The sequence below is a fragment of the Phocoena sinus genome, chromosome 9, assembly GCF_008692025.1.
Source record: "Phocoena sinus isolate mPhoSin1 chromosome 9, mPhoSin1.pri, whole genome shotgun sequence".
NCBI lineage: Eukaryota > Metazoa > Chordata > Mammalia > Artiodactyla > Phocoenidae > Phocoena > Phocoena sinus.
The window spans coordinates 54508856-54528775 of record NC_045771.1 but is presented as its reverse complement, the minus strand read 5'-3'; the positions used below and the strand labels follow the sequence as shown (position 1 = coordinate 54528775).

Below are 19920 nucleotides of genomic sequence, written 5' to 3'. Positions count from 1 at the left end.
TCCTAGATAGTTCATTTGTGTCATATTTTAGATTCCACATATAACTGATATCATATGGTGTTTGTCTTTCTCTTTTTGACTTACTTCACTTAGTATGATAATCTCTAGTTGCATCCATGTTGCTGTAAATGGCATTATTTTGTTCTTTTTTATGGCTGAGTAGTATCCCATTGTATATATGTACCACATCTTCTTTATCCATTTATCTCTCAATGGACATTTAGGTTGTTTCCATGTCTTGGCCATTGTAAATAGTGCTGCAATGAACACTGGGGTGCATGTATCTTTTTGAATTATAGTTTTGTCCAAATATATGCCCAGGAATAGGATTGCTGGATCATATGGCAATTCTATTTTTAGTTTTCTGAGGAACCTCCATACTGTTTTCCACAGTGGCTACACCAACTTATATTCCCACCAACAGTGTAGGAGGGTTCCCTTTTCTCCACACCCTCTCCAGCATTTGTTATTTGTAGACTTTTTAATGATGCCCATTCTGACTGGTGTGAGGTGGTACCTCATTGTAGTTTTGATTTGCATTTATCTAATAATTAGCAACGTTGAGCATTTTTTCATGTGCCTCTTGGCCATCAGATAATATCTTTTTCTCATGGCTCATGATAACTTTTAAGGAGTGGCAAGGACTGGTATTTCAAGGCCTTTTATTATTTATAATGCTATGTAGTCTGACAAATGAGATATGATTATTTTTTATGCTCAGCTTTACTAAACATAGAGAATGTGATAAAGGTTATTTAACTTCTCGCTTTGAATCACATCTGCAAGGAAATACACATATTTCAAACATCACCCATAAACAAAGAGATAGGTTAAGATCCTCAAGTGGTCATTTTATTAAACAAATACAAATTTGAAGTGTTTATGATAAAATATATCAATATTGGACAAAAATGTGTGTAAACAGCAATTCTACAACTGGGAAGACATCTTAGTTTTGTTAATGTTGGTGACATCCTCCCAACCATGTCTAATCTTCAGTATCTTCTTTCTCAAGCACGGCAGGAGTAGTATGGCTTTGCATATCAGGACAACAATTGGAAGGAAAACAGCTATCATAAAATTTGGAGGTGTATACCATACAAATTGTTTTATATCTACCCATTTATTCCAGGCAAAAACCAATGCATGTATTGTGCCCAGCAGAAGGGAAACAATTCCTAGTTTGCTCTGCAAAAGAAAAAAGAATTATCTTGGTGAGATTGGTTCATTTAGAGTTTATTCCATCCTATATCATCTAGATCTGTTTCGTTGCTTGGAAATTCTTCCATTCATCTCCATTTGTTTTCCTATTACGTTTCTCGACAATGTCCACTCATATTTCCACTATTTTTACATGTGGGTAATGCCTTTGTCTCCAGCCTATCTAAGTTGAGAAAATTCACAACCATTCTCCTTTTGGTCTCAGAAAATCGATAACATTGCCTTCCCTTTCTCCATACCTTGTTCTTCTCTCTTATGACATTTATTTTATGATGCTTTGTCTCTTGTGCATTTGCCTTAATTCTGCTTATCAAGAGACACCCAAAATCAGAGACTCTGTCTGACTCATCACAGGATCCCTGCAGAATCAACACAATGCTGTGCACATTTTAGGTGCTCAATAAATATTGGTGGGTTGACTGAAGATCAGTGCAAAAATCAACTTGATATTAGTGATCTTTATCAATTACAAAGGCAACTAAAGTGATTGTGATTTTGGTATATTAATACTAAAGTGAATGAGCTTGGTCTTTGTTAGAAAAATCAAACATTTTGATAAAGTGGAAAAATACCAACAATTATTTCAATGTTTGAACGAAACATAGAGATATGGAGATGCGAAGAAAAATATCAGCTTGCATTGGGATACTTGGCACCATCCAGATAAAGTTACTTAAAAAGAATTGTTCACCTATGTAGTTTTATGGAATTCTGGCAATAGCTCTTCTAGATATCTTCTGACTTCTATTCACTTTACAGGAATTGTTCACTAGGCTGTCAGAATGAATCCAACTCACAATTATTCAGCAGTAAGCCCCAATGAATACAACCAAATAGCTAAGTTTATATTTTCAAATATAAATCTCCAAGGTAAATCATAAAGTAGCCAGTACTTAGATTGTAAATGAAAAGTTGCTAGGTTATTAATTGAAAAATATATGTAATTAGTTGAAGATTAATTTACCAAATGTGTATTGTATACATATTATGGGCTAGGTATTGTACACAGAGTGGAATGGGTTGGGTTGTCAAGATACAGCGCTTGAATTTGTAATTAAATCTGTAAAGTGATGCACAGCATATGTGTGACAGGCAGAGCAATGTAAGAAGAGAGTTATTTAATGAGGAACAGACAACTCCAATGGCTATCAAGCTAAACCTACAAAATCAGCAAATATTGCACCTGGAAAATGTGGCACCATCTGTAAACCACATTCAGATAATTCAGATGGAGACATTCTTTCCAGCTTAATCAGATGTCCTGATAAGGTGTCTGTTGGAGTACATGCATGGATGTGTACAAAGGATAGTGAGGATTAACTGACTTTGTGGGAATTTCCAAAGACGTCTACCCATAAAAGTTAAAGCTATGTATATAATTTTAAAAATCTTGGCAGCGCTTAGGACTGAATTAAGTTTAGTCCTTTGAATCTTGTCAGACATGGATCCCATTGTTCTTTCTAGGGTGTAATCTACCACTAGGAAGTTAACCTCAGTAAATCTGAGGCAGTTTTGAATTCCAGGAATATTGAGTAACTTCAAGTGAATAAGCTACATAAAATGTAACTTGGAAAAAGAAGCTTTTAAAATTAGATATTACAATACCTTTGGTAGATAAAACTCCATATTTCAAGGAGGAGAGTACAAAGCTGTGTAACTTAAAAGGCATGAATAAAATCAGAGGATAGGCAAAATTTTTGGAGAACTAAGAAAACAATATTGAATTTCTAAAATATCACATTTGTTGTTATTAGATAGCTTTGTCCAAAGCTTGTCCAACAAGCTTCAAATGTTAGAAATAATATTTTTCTTTGAGTGATGCCTCTTATATATGTCTAGAAAACACCTCTCCTATTTATCAGCAAGAGGGAAAAATGATAGGAGAGCACATTTTTAATTGGAACAAGTGTGAGATCTTTGCTATTGGAAAACCATCTATTATTCTTGTATGGGGTAAAGTCAATATACTTGAGGATATTATAAGCTTAAAAAGAAGATTTACCTCTCTGAGGGACCAGAGTTTTTTTTATATATAATTTACCTGAATATAGTGAAATTCTCTCCATGTCAAAGAGTCACTCACAGATGGAATAGATGTCACAGCCAACAGAGCCAGTATTGCAAGTGTCACAATTCCTAGAGACACATAAATTTCCATTCTCCAAACGTCATGCTCGATCCAGGCATCTTCTTTATTTTGTTGGACCTAAGAGAGGGTGAAAAGGGGAAGGAAAAAATGCAAACAACACTTGTTTCCAGTATAAGAACCTCCTTCTACGCTCCCTCTACTATGGAGGACCTGATGACTAGGGGCCTCCACAAATTTATTACTTTATTTTTGCATTTCTCTAAGAGAAATGACATAGGAGCTATTGATCTTTTTCCTTGAACACAAAATTTATATAATCTGTTTTATTAATTTATATAATAGTTATTTGTTGGTTAGAATTGTCATATGTGTGTATATATGGTAAATAAGCAGAAAATAGGAACAATTAGCATTAAAAAGAAATCTTCTGAGGGTGGTAGAAGATTGAAATGTGGCTCGGTCCTTGAACAAAATACTTGTTTATGTTGTTAAAAGTTGTAGTTTACTATTTTCAGCTTAGAAAACTTTCCTCAAAGTAGAATTATACAACCAAGCCCCAGTGAAGAGTTATAATAAAAAATTTTAAAAAGCAGATTACTTTCTCGACACAGGGTTTCAACAGAGGTTTGGGGTACTGATATTAAAATAAGAAACAGTTAATTTGTTAGGAGACTTAGACTTTTTAGTTTAGTGATATTGTCAGTAATGTCATCCTACCTGTTGGTATGCCCAGTTTAGCAACTTGTATCTGTAGGATCGTCTCATTGGATAGGATAAGCTGTAAACTGCATGCAGTACAGCAAAAAAGAAACTGAGAAGACCAAATTGCTTTCTCGTTACCATCCACCTATCCAACCAATGTGGAAATTTCTTATACTTGGTTCCATTATGAAGCTGCACAACTGCTGCTATCACACCTGGCAAATAAACCAGTGCCAAGAGGGTGATGGAAACCATTGGCAAGACTTTGTTGATGACCAGGATTGGAATTTTATAAAAATACTGTTGATGGGAAGTTACAAAAGGGTGAATTATTTCCCTCAGAAGAGTGTAAAGAAAAGTCAGAGATGATACGATAGCAGCTATTTTAATAGGTAAACGCCACTTTGGAAAGAGTTCCTGTTTGTGCTGAAGCTCTGGGGGGCAATCAAATTCATCACAATGGGTTGTTTGGTGCAAGTGCAAAAGCACAGGTCTTTTCGGTGCGCTGGTCTCTCTTGAATCCTTATTCTACAAAGGAAAGAAAATGAACATCTTAAAACTGAACAAAACAATGGGATGTCTCTCAAACTAATTACTTACTGCTCATTGTACTTCAGTAAAAAGGGACATTTTGAACCTTGCTTTTGGATACTGGTTAGTGGAAGGTGGCATAGACTATGTGGCAATGATCAAAGGTATACTTAGTAATCCTACCTTACTGGGGGTTCTCCATAATTTCTGTTACTCATTTTTCTTTAAGTCAAAAGAAATACATGCTTCAGATACCTCCACTAGAGCTCAGACCATTGTGTTTCTATCTTGAAAGTGTAAAAGAATGAAATAATGCAACTGGGAAACAAAAACTGAAAAACTTAAAAAAAAATCCAGCAATCTTTGGTAAAAATAGTAACACTTGTAAGTAGTCATAGTTGTATTTGTTTTATAATTTCTTTTGGTTACTGGACAACCCTCTGCAAACTCCATTCATTCAAGTACAAAGGAACAGGAATAATATAGTCATTACTATTAGATAAAAATACGTAATTTCCATCTTGTAGTCATTTTTAAATTAATGTTTATTGGAGTATAGTTGATTTACAATGTTGTGTTAGTTTCTGCTGTACAGCAAAGTGAATCAGTTATACATATATGTATATCCACTATTTTTTAGATTCTTTTCCCATATAGGTCATTACATTACAGAGTATTGAGTAGAGTTCCCTATGCTATACAGTAGTTTCTTATTAGTTATCTATCTTATATATAGTAGTATGTATATGACAATCCCAATCTCCCAATTTATCCCTCCCCCATCATGTAGTCTCATATTCATAAAATATCTCATTTGTATAAGTACTAATAGACGAATAGTCTATTAAAACGGTACAAAGGCTATATAAGTAGTTAAATCCCACAGGGATGATTTATTTCCTGAGAAAGTTATATTTCTTTACCCAGTTGCATTTCTAGGTAGTCAACAATTCAAAAGAAGTTTGCACTGAATATTACGTCACTTCCCCAACTGACTGATATACCAGCAAATAAAAAAAAAAAACCCTCAAAATAAGAACTTATAGCAGAGTGTTTCATATTGTGTTACTTTATGAATAAATTCACTTTCTCACCTAATATGTTATTCCTAATTTCTTATAGCTCTAGATGTAGACCCATAACATTTTAATGCTCAGAATGATGTTAGTGATTATCTTGTTCATTTCCTCATTTTATGCAGAGTAACTTTAACTCGCATAGTTCTCTATAATTTTTAGTGTTTAAAAATGACCTCTTGCCATTTGACTTTTACTTTCAGTAACAAATCACTATTACATCCAATGCTTTTTCCAATTACTCCATTTAGAAGGGAGTTGAGCATTATACAGCTTCTGCCATCTCTGCATGTTAAAACAATCAATGGATATCAATTTTCTGGTTATGGGTGAAGAATCATGGAACAGCAAGTAAGACAGTTCACTTGAAAAATGAAAATGATTTTATTTTATGCACACTTATTTTAGACAGTATGTACTTGTACTACCTTATTTTTCCTATTAAGGTAATTAAGATAAAATAAATACTTTCTGTTAAAACTGTGTTGAGATCAGTTAGAAAGGTAAAAAGAGTTTGGAAGCAAAATTTTCCACCACTTGTTCAGTCAAATAATTTAGTAAGAAACATTTAATCTTGATGTGGGGCAAAAGTGTGACAAATGATTCTTATTCCAAAGTTGAATTTATTTGGTTAAACAGTGAATCATCAATTAACTTGATTATCTCTTGGTAAACTGCCATGGAGCCTATGAAAAAAAGTTTACAAAACTGTTATATGGGCATTGATGACTTTTTAAAAAAACTTAGACCCACAGAATGTTAGAAAGAATTGGAAGGGCTTTGGAGATGATCTGGTCCAACTCTCTCACTTTGTAGATAAACAAAGACCCAGGATTTTCAGTGACTTATTCAAGGTTATTCAGCTAAGTCCATGACAGTCAACGTACAACTCCTCTCATAGCCCACACTGCCCTTTAGCCATCACGATATCAGTGCCAGGAATCAGAGTAAAGATATCAGCAGACTAGGGTGAAAATCACTTTTATAACACTAGGAGATATAGAACAGCATTTGAATTATTTATAGATTTTAATTAATTAATTAATATTATTATTTTACCAAATAACCATCTTCTTCTCGATTTCTCCTGGACTTCATTTTCCAAAGTTCTTCTTGGTTTGTGATGTCTTGTCTGCTCTCCATTAATTCTATAAAATAGTATGGCCTCAGCCACCTGTGCAAATAAAAATAATTATCTTCTTCACATCTATGCTATTTATGATATTAATGTTTGATAGGGCAATATGAAAAATTTACTCATATAAGGGCTAGAGTGGCAGATAAAGTGCAATTTAAAATATAGACTGATTGACTCATTTAACCTCACATTATAATCTATAAGAATTCAAACAAGTGCCCTTGTGTCAATAGTGTTTTTCTTTGTCCAACTATCAGTGCAATGAATGATCCAGGTGTCTATATGGAATTCAAAGGGTCAGTTGTTGCCTTTTATTTTAGGAGACTTTAACTCCAGGTGCTCATTTGGAGGAAAGTCAACTCCCCTCAAAGGTAAATAGAATTAGGAATGTAGTTTTTTGAGAATAACAATGTTGTCAGTGGAGGTTGGAGTTTGCTGATATAAGATTATATTTCAGGAAGTTGTGTTTAATAGACTTTTGGGGTTGACACTGTAATCTGAAATAATGGTGAAATGATTTTATGGGGAAATGTACTCTGAGTTTCAGAAAATGAACAGAATAGGCACTCTCGGTAAGGTGAATGCTGATAGCAGCACAAAGGACTGAAAGGTTATGTTTTAGGAGTGCCATTTTCCCATCGGAGTCACAGCCTGGTTTTTGTTGGTAAGACAAGCATTGCTAGCATATTTAAATATGCTAGCATATTTAACCCTGTGGAAATTATTTTGTCACACTTCCTGCCCGATAAAAGAATCTTTTCCTTAACACTGTCTACAGATCCTCATTTGGGCTTGGTGTAACATTTTTTAGGAAAGGGAAACATATGATGTCACAACATTATTCACTGTTTTATTAGTTCTAAATTTATTTCCAGAGGAATACATTGCCAAGTTATTCTTTATGAAATTCAGTAAGAAAACAGATTAGATATATAACCATTTGATTGACAGAAACATTCCAAGTGTTTCTGAATTTTAGACCACCTGTAATACTTTATTAAGTGGAAAGTTGTTTCTAGCAGTTTAAAACACTTAAAACATTCTCCAACTTTTAAAGGTTTGATCTTCACAGAGAATAAAGAGGAGTCATCTTTACATAATGCCAACATGTGCCTTTGTTGAAGTGCTCTAAGAACATTTTCCATACGTTACTTATTTCAAAATTTCACAATATTCATGCTGAGAGTATTTTTTTTGGTCTGCCCACATTCTTTTCCCACTATTTTATGATCTAAAACATTTCCTCCATCCAGAGAAATGCCCTCCTTTGGCCACAGAAGTGGGCATATGACTCAGTCTTGACTAATGACAGTTCTCTATTCTGCTCATCACACTGATTGGCTTAGTGATGGCATACAACTCTAGTTGAACCAATTAGAGTCCTTCTCTGATGTTTATATTTGGAAATGAAAGATAAAGAGAAGATGTCTTTAATATTCTGTTATATAGGGATGATAGAAGCCTACCATGCTTTCTTCTACATGCTGTAAGGAGGACGATGTCTTCAAAAGGACAGAAGAAAGCCAACACACAGAAGCCTAAGCAAGAAATGGGGAAAGACACAGAAGAGTCCTGGCATATTTAAATATTTAGAGTTTCTGAGACCAGATCCTGAATTTTTCAGTTACACAAGCCAATACAATCCCTATTTTGCTTAAGTTAGTTTGAGTAAGGTGTATATCAGTGGCATTTGAAAGAGTTCTGAGTAAAGCATATGCCAATCTTCAAGTATCTATGAACTCTAATCTATGACAGACATTGAGGAGGAAAAAGAGAAATGAGATTTCATGTCTGCTCTGGAGGGTTTTTACAGTCTATTTGCTTAAGAAGTATTATTCCAAATCATTTGGTGATTTAACCAACATTATTAATATAGTAATTTGGGGGTGTGTATATGACTAGGAATACAAGTTTTACTTACTGTAATCAAATACACAAAATAATTCACCATGCTTGGGAGATGTGTTAACTGTGAGTTTCAGGATGGCAAAGATGTTAACATACAAATCTACACTTTTTCAATATTAAGTCATTAACTATACTGTGAACAACCAGGTAGGCAGTGGGAATATAAAGTTAAATGAGATGGAGACTCTGCTTTCAAAAAGCTTAAAGTCTAGGGCTTCCCTGGTGGCGCAGTGGTTGAGAGTCCGCCTGCCGATGCAGGGGACACGGGTTCGTGCCCCGGTGCGGGAAGATCCCACATGCCGCGGAGCGGTTGGGCCCGTGAGCCATGGCCGTTGAGCCTGCGCGTCCGGAGCCTGTACTCCGCAACGGGAGAGGCCACAACAGTGAGAGGCCCGCGTACCGCAAAAAAAAAAAAAGCTTAAAGTCTAGGAGAGAAGGCAGACATTTCAAGAACTGACTGCATGGTAGTGCAACGCATTGGAAAGGAAGACAAAGTTTTATGGACAGATGGTGGCGTGGGAAGGGTGAGGGCTGTCTTCAGGACCTGGTCCTGGAGCATCTAGCAAGTTGGTAGTATTTGCTGATTGAGGGCCACTTTGCACAGAATCTGGGTGAAAAGCCAGAGTGGCCCTGGAGAGGTATCCAACCATTCGTCCGCATGGTAGGGAGACCATACTGAAGAGCAAAGCCAAGGAAAAACCCCGGGCAGTTAGGGAGCTTGTTGACTGTCACCCACAGTCCACCTTGTACCCTGAAGCCAAGAAAATAAAATATCAGTCAAATAAAATATGTTGGTTTCCCTCAGACATTAACCAAATATATAATTTAAATTCTACAATAAAATCTTTTCATCAACAAAAACAACAGGAAACAGCACAGTATTCAGATGTTAGGAACGCCAGAATTTGATCCAAAGTTCTCTTGTGTCTCCATTAAAAAGCAAAGCCTATTTCTGATGTGACTGTTCCATTTTGCTGTACCAGGACGTTGCTGACGTTCCTGCTAAATATTGACACAGTCCAACTGACTTATGTTTATGTTGAAGAATTTGGAATATGAAGACACTCAATGACCGGGATACATGGTCAGTTGCATTGCATTTCCAAATCTTCTATACTTTTAACTGCAAACTTACTTTACCACATTTAACTATGTGAAGGGGAGATGTTTTTCTTCACTGGGCTGTGTTGTTAGGCCTTGCTTCCTCCGTGTGCTAAACAAATGACCTTTTATTCAATAAGGATTTTTTTTTTTTTTACAAAAAGAACAGAGTCAGGAATTTGGAAGTGTTCGTAAATTTTATGTCTTACAAACTCCTTCCAGTGGATTTCACACCTGACACATATAAAGCCTTGATTGACTATTTGGAGGAAACCTGAATCCTAACTGAGATTCTGAAAGAGTCGGACTAATGTTCCAAGGACTTAAAATGAAAACTCTCTGTTACTAGGAAACTTGAAGACGAGTTGCACGGTTTTAAGTAGTACGTACCAATCATTCATCAATACTATGCAAACTCGTGGCGATTTTGCCAAGTTGGAAAACTTGCCATCAGAACCCAACCTAAGGACAAACTTAATAACTCATCATATCCCCTGAGTCCCCAGAGAAAAGGCTTTCCTGTGAGTCCCCGGCTCCCAGCCCCTGGACCAGCCACAATGGAGCGGTGTGCTCCGCGGAGAGCTCGCTGGAAGGCAGCGTGTCCCAGAGCAGCGCGCGAGGGGCAAACTGAGCTGCTCTCGCCCCGAAGCGCCACTGCTTCAGTCCTGGGAGGGCTCGCAACCCCCTACATTCCTCCCGATGCTGGGAGCCGGTGCCCGGCCTCGCAGGGACACCGAGCGGCAGGGAACAAGCAGCGAGCCAGAACGATTCAAGGGACTCACCCGTCTCTCGGCGCGATCTGACGGTAAGTCGCGGCCGCAGCACCGGCCCGGAGGTGCCCAGCCCCGCTCGGCGCCCGAACCTCCAGAGCGCGAGCCTGCTCTGCCTGGGCAGACTCCGCCTCCTTGTCAATTGTCCGTCCGGCGCCACCTGCCGGTGCCGGGCGTCCGCAGGGCTCCTGCTTGGCTGGACAGTCCTGGGAAGGTCCCAGAGCCGAACCTAGGATTTCTCTACGTAGCCATCCGGCCACTCCCGGTTTTCTTTCAAAGAGCCCTGTCCTCTGTCTGAGGTCTGCTCTGCACCCTCTCGATCCTCTCGATATTCTCCTCTCCTCTCCTCTCCTCCTTTTCCCTCCCTGCCTCCCTCCCTTCCGTCCTTCTTCTCGCCTACTTTAATCTCCCAACTAATGAACATTCGTGCAATTCCTTAGAGCAGTGGTTCTCAAACTCTAACATGTATTTCCTGTAGGGCTTATTAAAACACTGGTCTGTCGTGTCCACACACCCCCCAAAGCCCCTCTCCTCCACCTCGCCCACGTTTCCTGTTTAGTAGATCCGGGATGGGGCCTGAGATTCTGCATTTTCTAACAGTTCCTAGGTGATGCTGAAGCACTCTCAGATCACACTGTGAGAGCTTAGCTAACTCATTTTAGAGCTTTAGACCGTAGCTAACTCATTTTAAACTTCACAGCAGCTCTTTGAAGTGGCTGTAATTTACAATTTCCAAATCCGAATCTGAATCTCTGAATCTCTTTTGCCCGCTAAATTGTCGAAATCTTGTATCTTAAACCGCACAAACCCTGTCCCCTAGCTGAATAAGTCCTTAAACCCGACGTTCACTCCTCCCCTTCCCCACCTCTGATATTAAAGCCACCTTCCCATACCCTAACCCCATCAAGCACTACAAACCTAAAGTTGAGTTACTGTCACTATTTAAAAGTTTAAGGTTGCTTTTAAAATATGAGGGGTATGGAGAAAGAGCGAATGTGAGCGGGGGATTTACTCCTCTGAGTTGGAACCAGCCTCAGGGTAGAGCGTCTGAGACCTGAATTGCAACGTCTGAGGATTTGGTGTATAACATCCCCAGAACTAATCTGATTAGGAAAAGTAAAGGAAAATAAACTCTCAACTGCATTTTCCTTGATTATCTTTTATTCATAGCTAGGGCCCCTAGTACTGTTCATATTTTAACATGTAATTTTCTGTAGTCATTGACTGTCCACAGGATAATGTTAAAACCCCTTGAAGATTAATTTACCATGGACTGATGCCTTGCGGTAGAAATAGAATCTTCCACTTTTTATTTCTAGCAAAACTAGAAAATAATCATTTTAAAAAGTTTTAGAAAAAAAATCTCTGTGTTTATAGAACAGATTATGAAAATTAAGAAAAATTGCTAAATGTGTCTAAGCATTGTTGAATTTTAAAAATGATGATAGGTTTTAAATCATCAAACAAAACAATAAGATTTTATTTTTTAAGATTTGATAGAACAAAGGTCATTCACTTTCTTATAATTTATTTTGCATGTGATGAGGGCAAGGAAGTTAATATTATATTAATATAAGTTGGCTAACTGTAGCAAGCTTCACTTAAAACTACTTTTCCTGTTTAATTAAAACATTTGGAATCAAGCCCCAAATACTTCTGCTTTATAATTAGACCAATAATTTTATTTCCACACATCTTCCGGAAGTTTTTTTGTTCAGTGTTTTAGTGAGGTGAATAAATATAGTATGTTTCAAAGGAAAAGGATTGAAAATGTGAGGTTATTTACTAATTAGTTTGTAGAGTTTATAAAGGCAACAGAACATTGGATTGAAAAACCATAGTATTAAAGAACTTTGATTGAGTTATCAGGAGTTAGTATTAGAGACCAAATTTCTGCAATTTTTGCATATATGTGATCTGTGATTTGGGTATGAGATGAAGAAAACAATTTTTTTTTTTTTTTTGAGAAATACAAAGCCAAAGCATCTGAAAATGCTCTGAGTCAGCCTCTATAGCACATACTTTATAAAACCAGTATAGCTTGTGGAAAACAATGCTATGCTATTGCAAATGCTGAAAAGCAGATTGCTAGTTTCGGTATGACTTGTGAGAACTAGGGGATTTTAAAATAGGAATTCAACTGTGAGTTACTAACCAATTTGGGTCATTCAGGATATTTTGTAATAAACTTAAACTCTAGCAAGAAAGCATATTAACAAAACAGTTCTTCAATCTTATTTGGGGTCAAATACTAAACTAGTGATTTCACAGTAACATATCATGGGGAAAATATAATTTAGAATCCATGAGTACTTTTACTTGACCAAAAAGCAACCTAATCTTAGAATTTGATGGGACTGCCATTTAAGAGGTAAATGGAGTATAGTGGTGAGAGAGATAAAAAATGATCATACTGTTAAAATTAATCAAAATGATCAATAGACAGTAAATTGTGCACGGATGACAGGAACTGTATTTAGTTTCTCTCCTTCGGAAATCAAACTGACTCCTAAGGGCACAGTAATTCAAACAATGTTCAACAGTATTTCCAAGTCTACCTCTTACTGTATAACAATGGTCAGACTTACTTTAAGAGGAGGCAAAATTTACCTAAAGTTCATGGGGAAATATTTTGTCCAAATGATTGTTTTAGCACAGACATGGTAAAGCTCTACTGGCCTAATTTTCTGATTCTACTAGTCTCATATGATACATTCTCTTCACTAGTTCAAAATCTTCTGGTAGACTAATGCTTAGAGTATGTGGTCAGTTAGCCCCCAATGTCTGTGGGTGAAAGTGGTTGGGGGCAGAAAGAATCCACCCCCAGGACTGGAGGTTTTTAAAAAATTCTTCCAGGTATTTCCCCCCAGCTCAAGCCCTTTATTGCTTATTCACCAACACAGTTAACAGTCAACATCTGTTCTAGGCGGATTTTAAGAATTGGTGGTTGATTTCAAGGCTCACAGATCCATTTCTGCCCAAATACTGCTTAACTATGATGCTCAAAATTCTGTGACAAAATATATCCTATTGTCTTTAAATCTGTTGTAATCTATGAAAAGGTACCTGCAAATGGCATCACATTAAGCCTTACCAGTTATTTACATCCTACTATTATCGAATATTTCAGTACTTTTTTGAAAGTATGTTCTGACAGAGAGAGTGAAATATAAGGGTGTTGAAGATGGATATTGGAAGGCTGTGAAGGGGTTATACCTTAGGAAAAACAGAAGCATTGGAGCCAAGAGAACAGATTTCACCACCTTCATAGTATTACTTAACTAGGCAATTTCTCCTTTCCCCACATCTCCATACCAAACGATACATATTGGTGAAAAAAAGTATCTTCTTTAAACCACTCTATCTTGGTCTCCTTTGTTATATAGTAGCTTAGCCCATACCCGAGCTTGTCTGATATTATATTACAGCACTTTTCAGAATTAGCCTGTATTGGAGATTTTTATATGTGTTTCTTTTACCCTCATTAAACTGTGAGCTTTAAGAGAGCAGAGACCTTGCCGTTTTTACGTTTGTATCTCTTGTAATTTAGAGATTGGTGGAACAGACTTGTATATGTTTGTGGAATGTGATTTTACCCCTGGAAATAATATGATGGAAAAAAAATTTTTTTCCTTTATCCATTCAACCACTGATGGACACATAGCCATTCATCTATGTTTGCTATTATAAATAATGATGCAGTGAACATGGAGGTGCAGATATCTTTTCAGCATAGTGATTTCATTTCCTTCAGGTATATACCCAGAAATGAAATTGCTGGATCATATGGTAGTTCAATTTTTAATTTATTTTTTATCCTGTTTCCATAGTGGCTGTACTAATTTACATTCCCACCAACAATATATAAGGGTTCCCCTCTTCTCCATATCCTTGCCAGCTGGCATTTTTTTCATACTCCAAGTTTAATCTTTTATCAGTTTGATTATGAAGTAATCTTGGGGAAACCATCCAGAAGACTATTTGAAATGTGAATTTACACTCAGCAAAGCTAATGACAAATCTCACCTTATTATCTTGAGATATTAGCTGAGGATACTGTATACATGCTATGTTGGGGATGTATACATGAATAGGGTGTGTGATCAATAGTGGGAGAAACCTTTGTTGGCAAAGGGAAACATGGAAAAATTCAGTAGGAGAACCAGGAGCCTCAGATACTTCTTCCTCTGCACTCTCCGTATAATGTATTCAGCCTTCTTTCCTAGAGTGGAAACTGCTGGAGGGCAGGGATCATTTCTTTCCATTTGCCTCCTCAGACTTAGTAAGAACATAGTATATAGTGAAAAGCTGATAAATACCTATTGAATGAAGAGTACCTTGGGGAGAATTTAAGTTGGGGCAAGTGGTCAATAATGTCAAGTACTATTAAAAGTCAAATAAGATAGGAAATAAAAGAGTCTGGGCTTCCCTGGTGGCGCAGTGGTTGAGAGTCTGCCTGCCGATGCAGGGGACACGGGTTTATTCCCCGGTCCGGGAAGATCCCACATGCTGCGGAGCGGCTGGGCCCGTGAGCCATGGCCGCTGAGCCTGCGTGTCCAGAGGCTGTGCTCCACAACGGGAGAGGCCACAGCAGTGAGAGGCCCGCGTACCAAAAAAAAAAAAAGAAAAAGAGTCTGTTGGGCACATGAAAAAAATGCTCAACATCACTAATCATCAGAAAAATGCAAATCAAAACCACAGTGAGATATTACCTCACACCTGTCAGAATGCCTGTCGTCAAAAAGACAACAAATAATAAATGTTGATAAGGATGTAGAGAAAAGGGAACCCTAGCACACTGTCGGAATGTAAATTGGTGTAGCCACTATGGAAATCAGTATGGAGGTTCCTCAAAAATTAAAACTACCATATGATCCAGCAGTTCCACGCCAGGATATATATCTGAAGAAAACAAAAACACTAATATGAAAAGATACATACACCCTGATGTTCACAGAAGAATTATTTACAGTAGCCAAGATATGGTAACAACCTAAGTGTTGGTCAACAGATAAATGGATATAGAAGTTGTATATATTTTGGGTTGGCCAAAAAGTTCGTTTGGGACTTTCTGTATGATGTTACGGGGAAGATCTCTCTATCCATTATCTATCTAATCTATCTACCTATCTATCTATCATCTATAAAATAATTCATGGAGTCAAGACCAGCTGAAGGGATGGAGGGTAGGGACTTTGAGACCGCAACAATTGAGGACTAGTTCCCTGCCTTCAAAGAGTACAATATTTATTTGGGAGAAATAGGGAGGCAAGATATATGAATAATTTAGTTCACTGGGAAAAAAGTGCAAAGTCACTCAGAACCAAGTACTGAATAATAAAATAAAGGCTGGGCTGCCTAAAGTTCACAGAAGCATTGGAGCAATGATTTGGGCTCAGTTGGTGAGAGGAGATGTAATGGAAGAATGAATGTTTTGAACTTGGCCTTAGAAGAGTGAAAGATTTTTCTTTGGGGAAAAGAAAGGGAAAGACTTTGTTTTCTTTCCCAAACCAGAAGTAGCATATATGGATTAAATTTTCCTTTGGTCTAGCAACATATTTATGTCCCGGAATTAGCTTTATAAGTCTAGTAGTTTTCCTCCCCTTGACCTACTCCTTGTTTGAGTTAAGCAGAAGATTTCTAACACAGCGTATTGGATGTGATTCCTTAGTATTTCTGAAGGATTTCTCCTAGGCGAGCTCCTAAAGGTGTTAGCCTTCTTCAGACCTCTAGCCCTTAGGAGAGAGCATGTCTCAGAGTAGCTGGAGCTCAAAGAAAACTTATTGAATTGAATTCTCCCACTCAGCTCTTGGTATAGGTCTGTCCTTAATTCTCTTCTGTATTCGGGTTAGTTTCCCCTTAAAGCCCTCATTTCTGTCTACACACTTCCATCCAGCTCTTTTCTGATCATGTTTTAGTCAATTGTGTAACACGCCTCTCTCTCGATTGATTGGCAGCTGCAGAATCCTTAAGGACATACCTTCACAGGGAGAGTGCATAGTTGGGATAAATCAATAAAAAATACAGAGATAGGTTTGTGGACGACAGAGCAAGCTTTATGCACTGTTTCTGTCTGAAACAGGGTAGAGTTTTTACAATCAAGGAAACTATTCATCTTTTCAGTATTTAAGGGGGGGCTCTGGAAAGGTTAGATTTCAAAGCTTCTGTGGAACTGGATTCAGTGGTGGGCTGCTTGCTATGTAGCCACAAGGTGGCGCCAGAGCCCTGCTCAGTAAAAATGCACCGTTCAAGGGCCTCTGGCGCGGCTGCTTTCTGCTTACACTGTTTTAAGTACATTCTCAAACTCACTGGAAAGATTCTGTACGTTCAGACTCACTTCTGTGTGTGTTCATCTTTCTGTCTATCATTCATGCATTTGTTTTTGTGTATATATGTCCTTGCATCTTTGTATAATATCCTTTTTATCTATATTTACATCTGTACCTAATGTTTATTGAGTGTTTACAATATCAAGCATTTCACACAAATTATCTTCCCTTTATTGAGGTATAATTGTCATGTAAAATTATATCAATTTCAGGGGTACAACATAATGATTTGATATTTGTGTATATTGCAAAATGTTCACCCCAATAGGTCTAGTTAACAACTGTCAAGTATAGTTACAAAATTTTTTTTCTTGTGATGAGAACTTTTAAGATCTCTCCAGCAGTACATAATACAGTATTATTAACTCTAGTCACCATGCTGTACTTTATATTACCATGGATTATTTACTTCATAACTGGAAGTTTGTATTTTTAAACACCCTTCACCCATTTTGGGTACTTCCTATCCCCCCACCTCTGGCAACCACCAATTTGATTTCTCCTATCTGTGAGCTCATTTTTTTTTTGTTTTTCATTTTTGGTTTTTTGTTTTTTTTAGATTCCACATGTAAGTGAGATCATTTGGTGTTTGTCTTTGTCTGTCTGACTTATTTCACTTAGCATAATGCCTTCAAGATCATCCATGTCACAAATGGCAAGATTTCATTATTTTTAATGGCTGAGTAATATTCCATATGTATGAGAGTGTGTGTGTGTGTGTGTGTGTGTGTGTGTGTGTGTGTGTGTGTTAGATTTTCTTCATCCATTCTTCTGTCAATGGACACAGGTTGTTTCTGTATCTTGGCTATTGTAGATAATGCTGCAATGAACATGGGGGTGCATATATCTTTTTGAATTAGTGCTTTCTTTTTCTTCAGATAAATACCCAGAAGTGGAATTGCTGGATTATACAGTAGTGCTGTTTTTAATTTTTTGAGGAACCTCCATACTCTTTTTCCATAGTAGTTGCACCAATTTATATTTCCACCAACAATGCATGAGCATTCCCTTTTGTCTACATCTTCACCAACACTTATTTCTTGTTTTTTTGGTAATAGCCATTCTAACAGGTGTGAGGTGGTATAAATTATCTTATTTAATGCTTATAAAACCTTTGAAAATAGGTACTTTTCTCATTTGCAAATGAGGTAACTGGGGCTTAGAAAGGATAAATATAAATAACCTGCTCAAGGACACAAAGCCTTTTTACCCTTTATATATAATGCTTCTCATAGGTTAACTTTCACAGCATCTTTGTGATTTAAAGTATATGCATAGAGAAATAAGAGCAGTTCAAGTAAATTGATTAGAAAGGGAAGAAAGCCCCTGTGCCCAAAATGTTTGTCTTTGGTTCCTGACCTGTTGACTATTAGTTTTCGTGAGTGTGGAGATCTTGTCCTTGATCAAGGTGGATGTATCACACTCAAACTCCCGATATGGCTGAAGCACAGCTGAGATCTATGAAAGTTACTGGAGTAAAGCAGCTTGAGCGATCACTCTCTTCCCAAAGCAACTTTAGCAGCCCCACTTCAGTCTCAAGCGTTACATAAAGGATTTGCTTGAGAATCGTGAACAGCAGTCGTGAGCTGAGACATTCTGAGAAGATCGATTATTTCATCCTTTTACTCTTGTCACCGTGGCCAAGGTGTTCAATGATTGTTCTGTTACACGCACTAGAATATCATGGTCATAGGTAGAGGGAAGGAAAAACTATCTTTCTAAGTCTCAGGCTCATGATCTGTAAAATGAGAAAATAATTTTACCTCTTTCATAAGGCAGTTGTCAGGATTAAATGAGATAATGAATGTCAAGTGTATGGCACAGTGAACATTACCCTTATTGCTGGAGAATAATGGATGGTAGTGTTGAATGAAGATGGGGACTTGGCAGAAGGAGAAGAGAAAGGGCAACGAAAAGGAAGGAAGACAAAATTTACTGAGGGACCGAGCAGCAAAGGAGGGGAGGCCCTTAGTTGCATCCAGAGACAGAAAAATCTGTTAGTTCCTCAGTCCTGATTACCACCAGCCAGAAAGCCATAGAAGTTCTGGCAGGAGACTTAGAGATCATCTAATGTAACCATGTTATGAAAGAAAAATGAGTTGTGGGACTTATTCAAGGTCAACTAGAGGCAGCTCCAGGACGAGAATCCAGGACTCCTGACTTTGGTTCTGGTGTTGTTTTACCACTGTTCACATTGCTTTAGGTTAATCAGGGTGTTTGCAAGCACAAGGCTGAGACAGTCCTTGTCTGTATATAGGGGCTTGCTTTAGAGCCTTGAGTTGCTGAAATACAATGTTATATGGAATTGAGAGAGGGCAAGGTATTATAAGTTTAAATCAAAAGGACAACTTACATGGAGTCTTAGTTCTCCTTGGCATAGTATCCTCAAGTTCATGGTGCATTCAATACATCTCTTCCTAGAAAGGCTACATGTAATGTGATACTTTCCCCATTATGAGAGAACTATGGCTCCTTTTATGTGTGACCTCTTTAAGATGCTTTCTATTATCTTTACTTATGATATAACCTTATAGAGACTTATTTCTCAGTAAGCTCCCAAATATGAATAGCAGTAACTTGATTTTATGGGCTAATATATTTTCAATAGAGTTATGCTTTCTGAGATTTCCCTAGAGAAAATCTTACTTTTGTAGGTATATTAGCATCGATCTTTTATATACATGGCTACTGGACATAAGCAAGTAGAGAGTAGTTCATTGGATGGTTTCTGAAATTTTAGAGGCTGCCAAGATGGAAGGATCCTTTCCTTTAAAATTACATTGAAAAATTTCCTTTGTAGTCCCGCACATAGAGTAGCTCTACCATTTTCTTGGTTCATTTTTAATGCTGCTAATGAGCTTGTTCATTTCACTATTCAAATAAATATCTTAAAAAAATATTATCCCTTCCCTCCCGCTCTCATATACACACATCAATATGGGTGAAGATAAAAGTTGGAGCTATGATAATGCTATTTCAAAACATTATATTTACTGTGGCTTCCAATGACAAAAGTGCATATTTATTGAATGAAATGTAGAAGTTGTGGAACAGA

The 19920-nt window shown here is 37.3% G+C and overlaps 1 protein-coding gene across 3 annotated transcripts; it reads right to left on the bottom strand.

Annotated features, from left to right (window-relative positions):
* Positions 1-790: 790 nt before the first annotated feature.
* Positions 791-10996, bottom strand: STEAP1 (STEAP family member 1). 3 transcript variants are annotated; one of them, XM_032643836.1, is made up of 5 exons: positions 10549-10996; positions 6679-6793; positions 4028-4540; positions 3263-3427; positions 827-1188 (listed from the first exon to the last, which is right to left on the bottom strand). In XM_032643836.1, exons 2-5 carry the CDS (start codon positions 6760-6762, stop codon positions 931-933), a joined length of 1020 nt encoding a protein of 339 aa, XP_032499727.1. In that variant the 5' UTR covers positions 6763-6793; positions 10549-10996; the 3' UTR covers positions 827-930. The 3 variants fall into 3 exon arrangements, with proteins under 3 accessions (XP_032499729.1, XP_032499727.1, XP_032499728.1); XM_032643837.1 differs by having other exon boundaries at positions 3305-3427; positions 10549-10863; XM_032643838.1 differs by having other exon boundaries at positions 791-3427; positions 10549-10865.
* Between the last annotated feature and the right edge of the window lie 8924 nt (positions 10997-19920).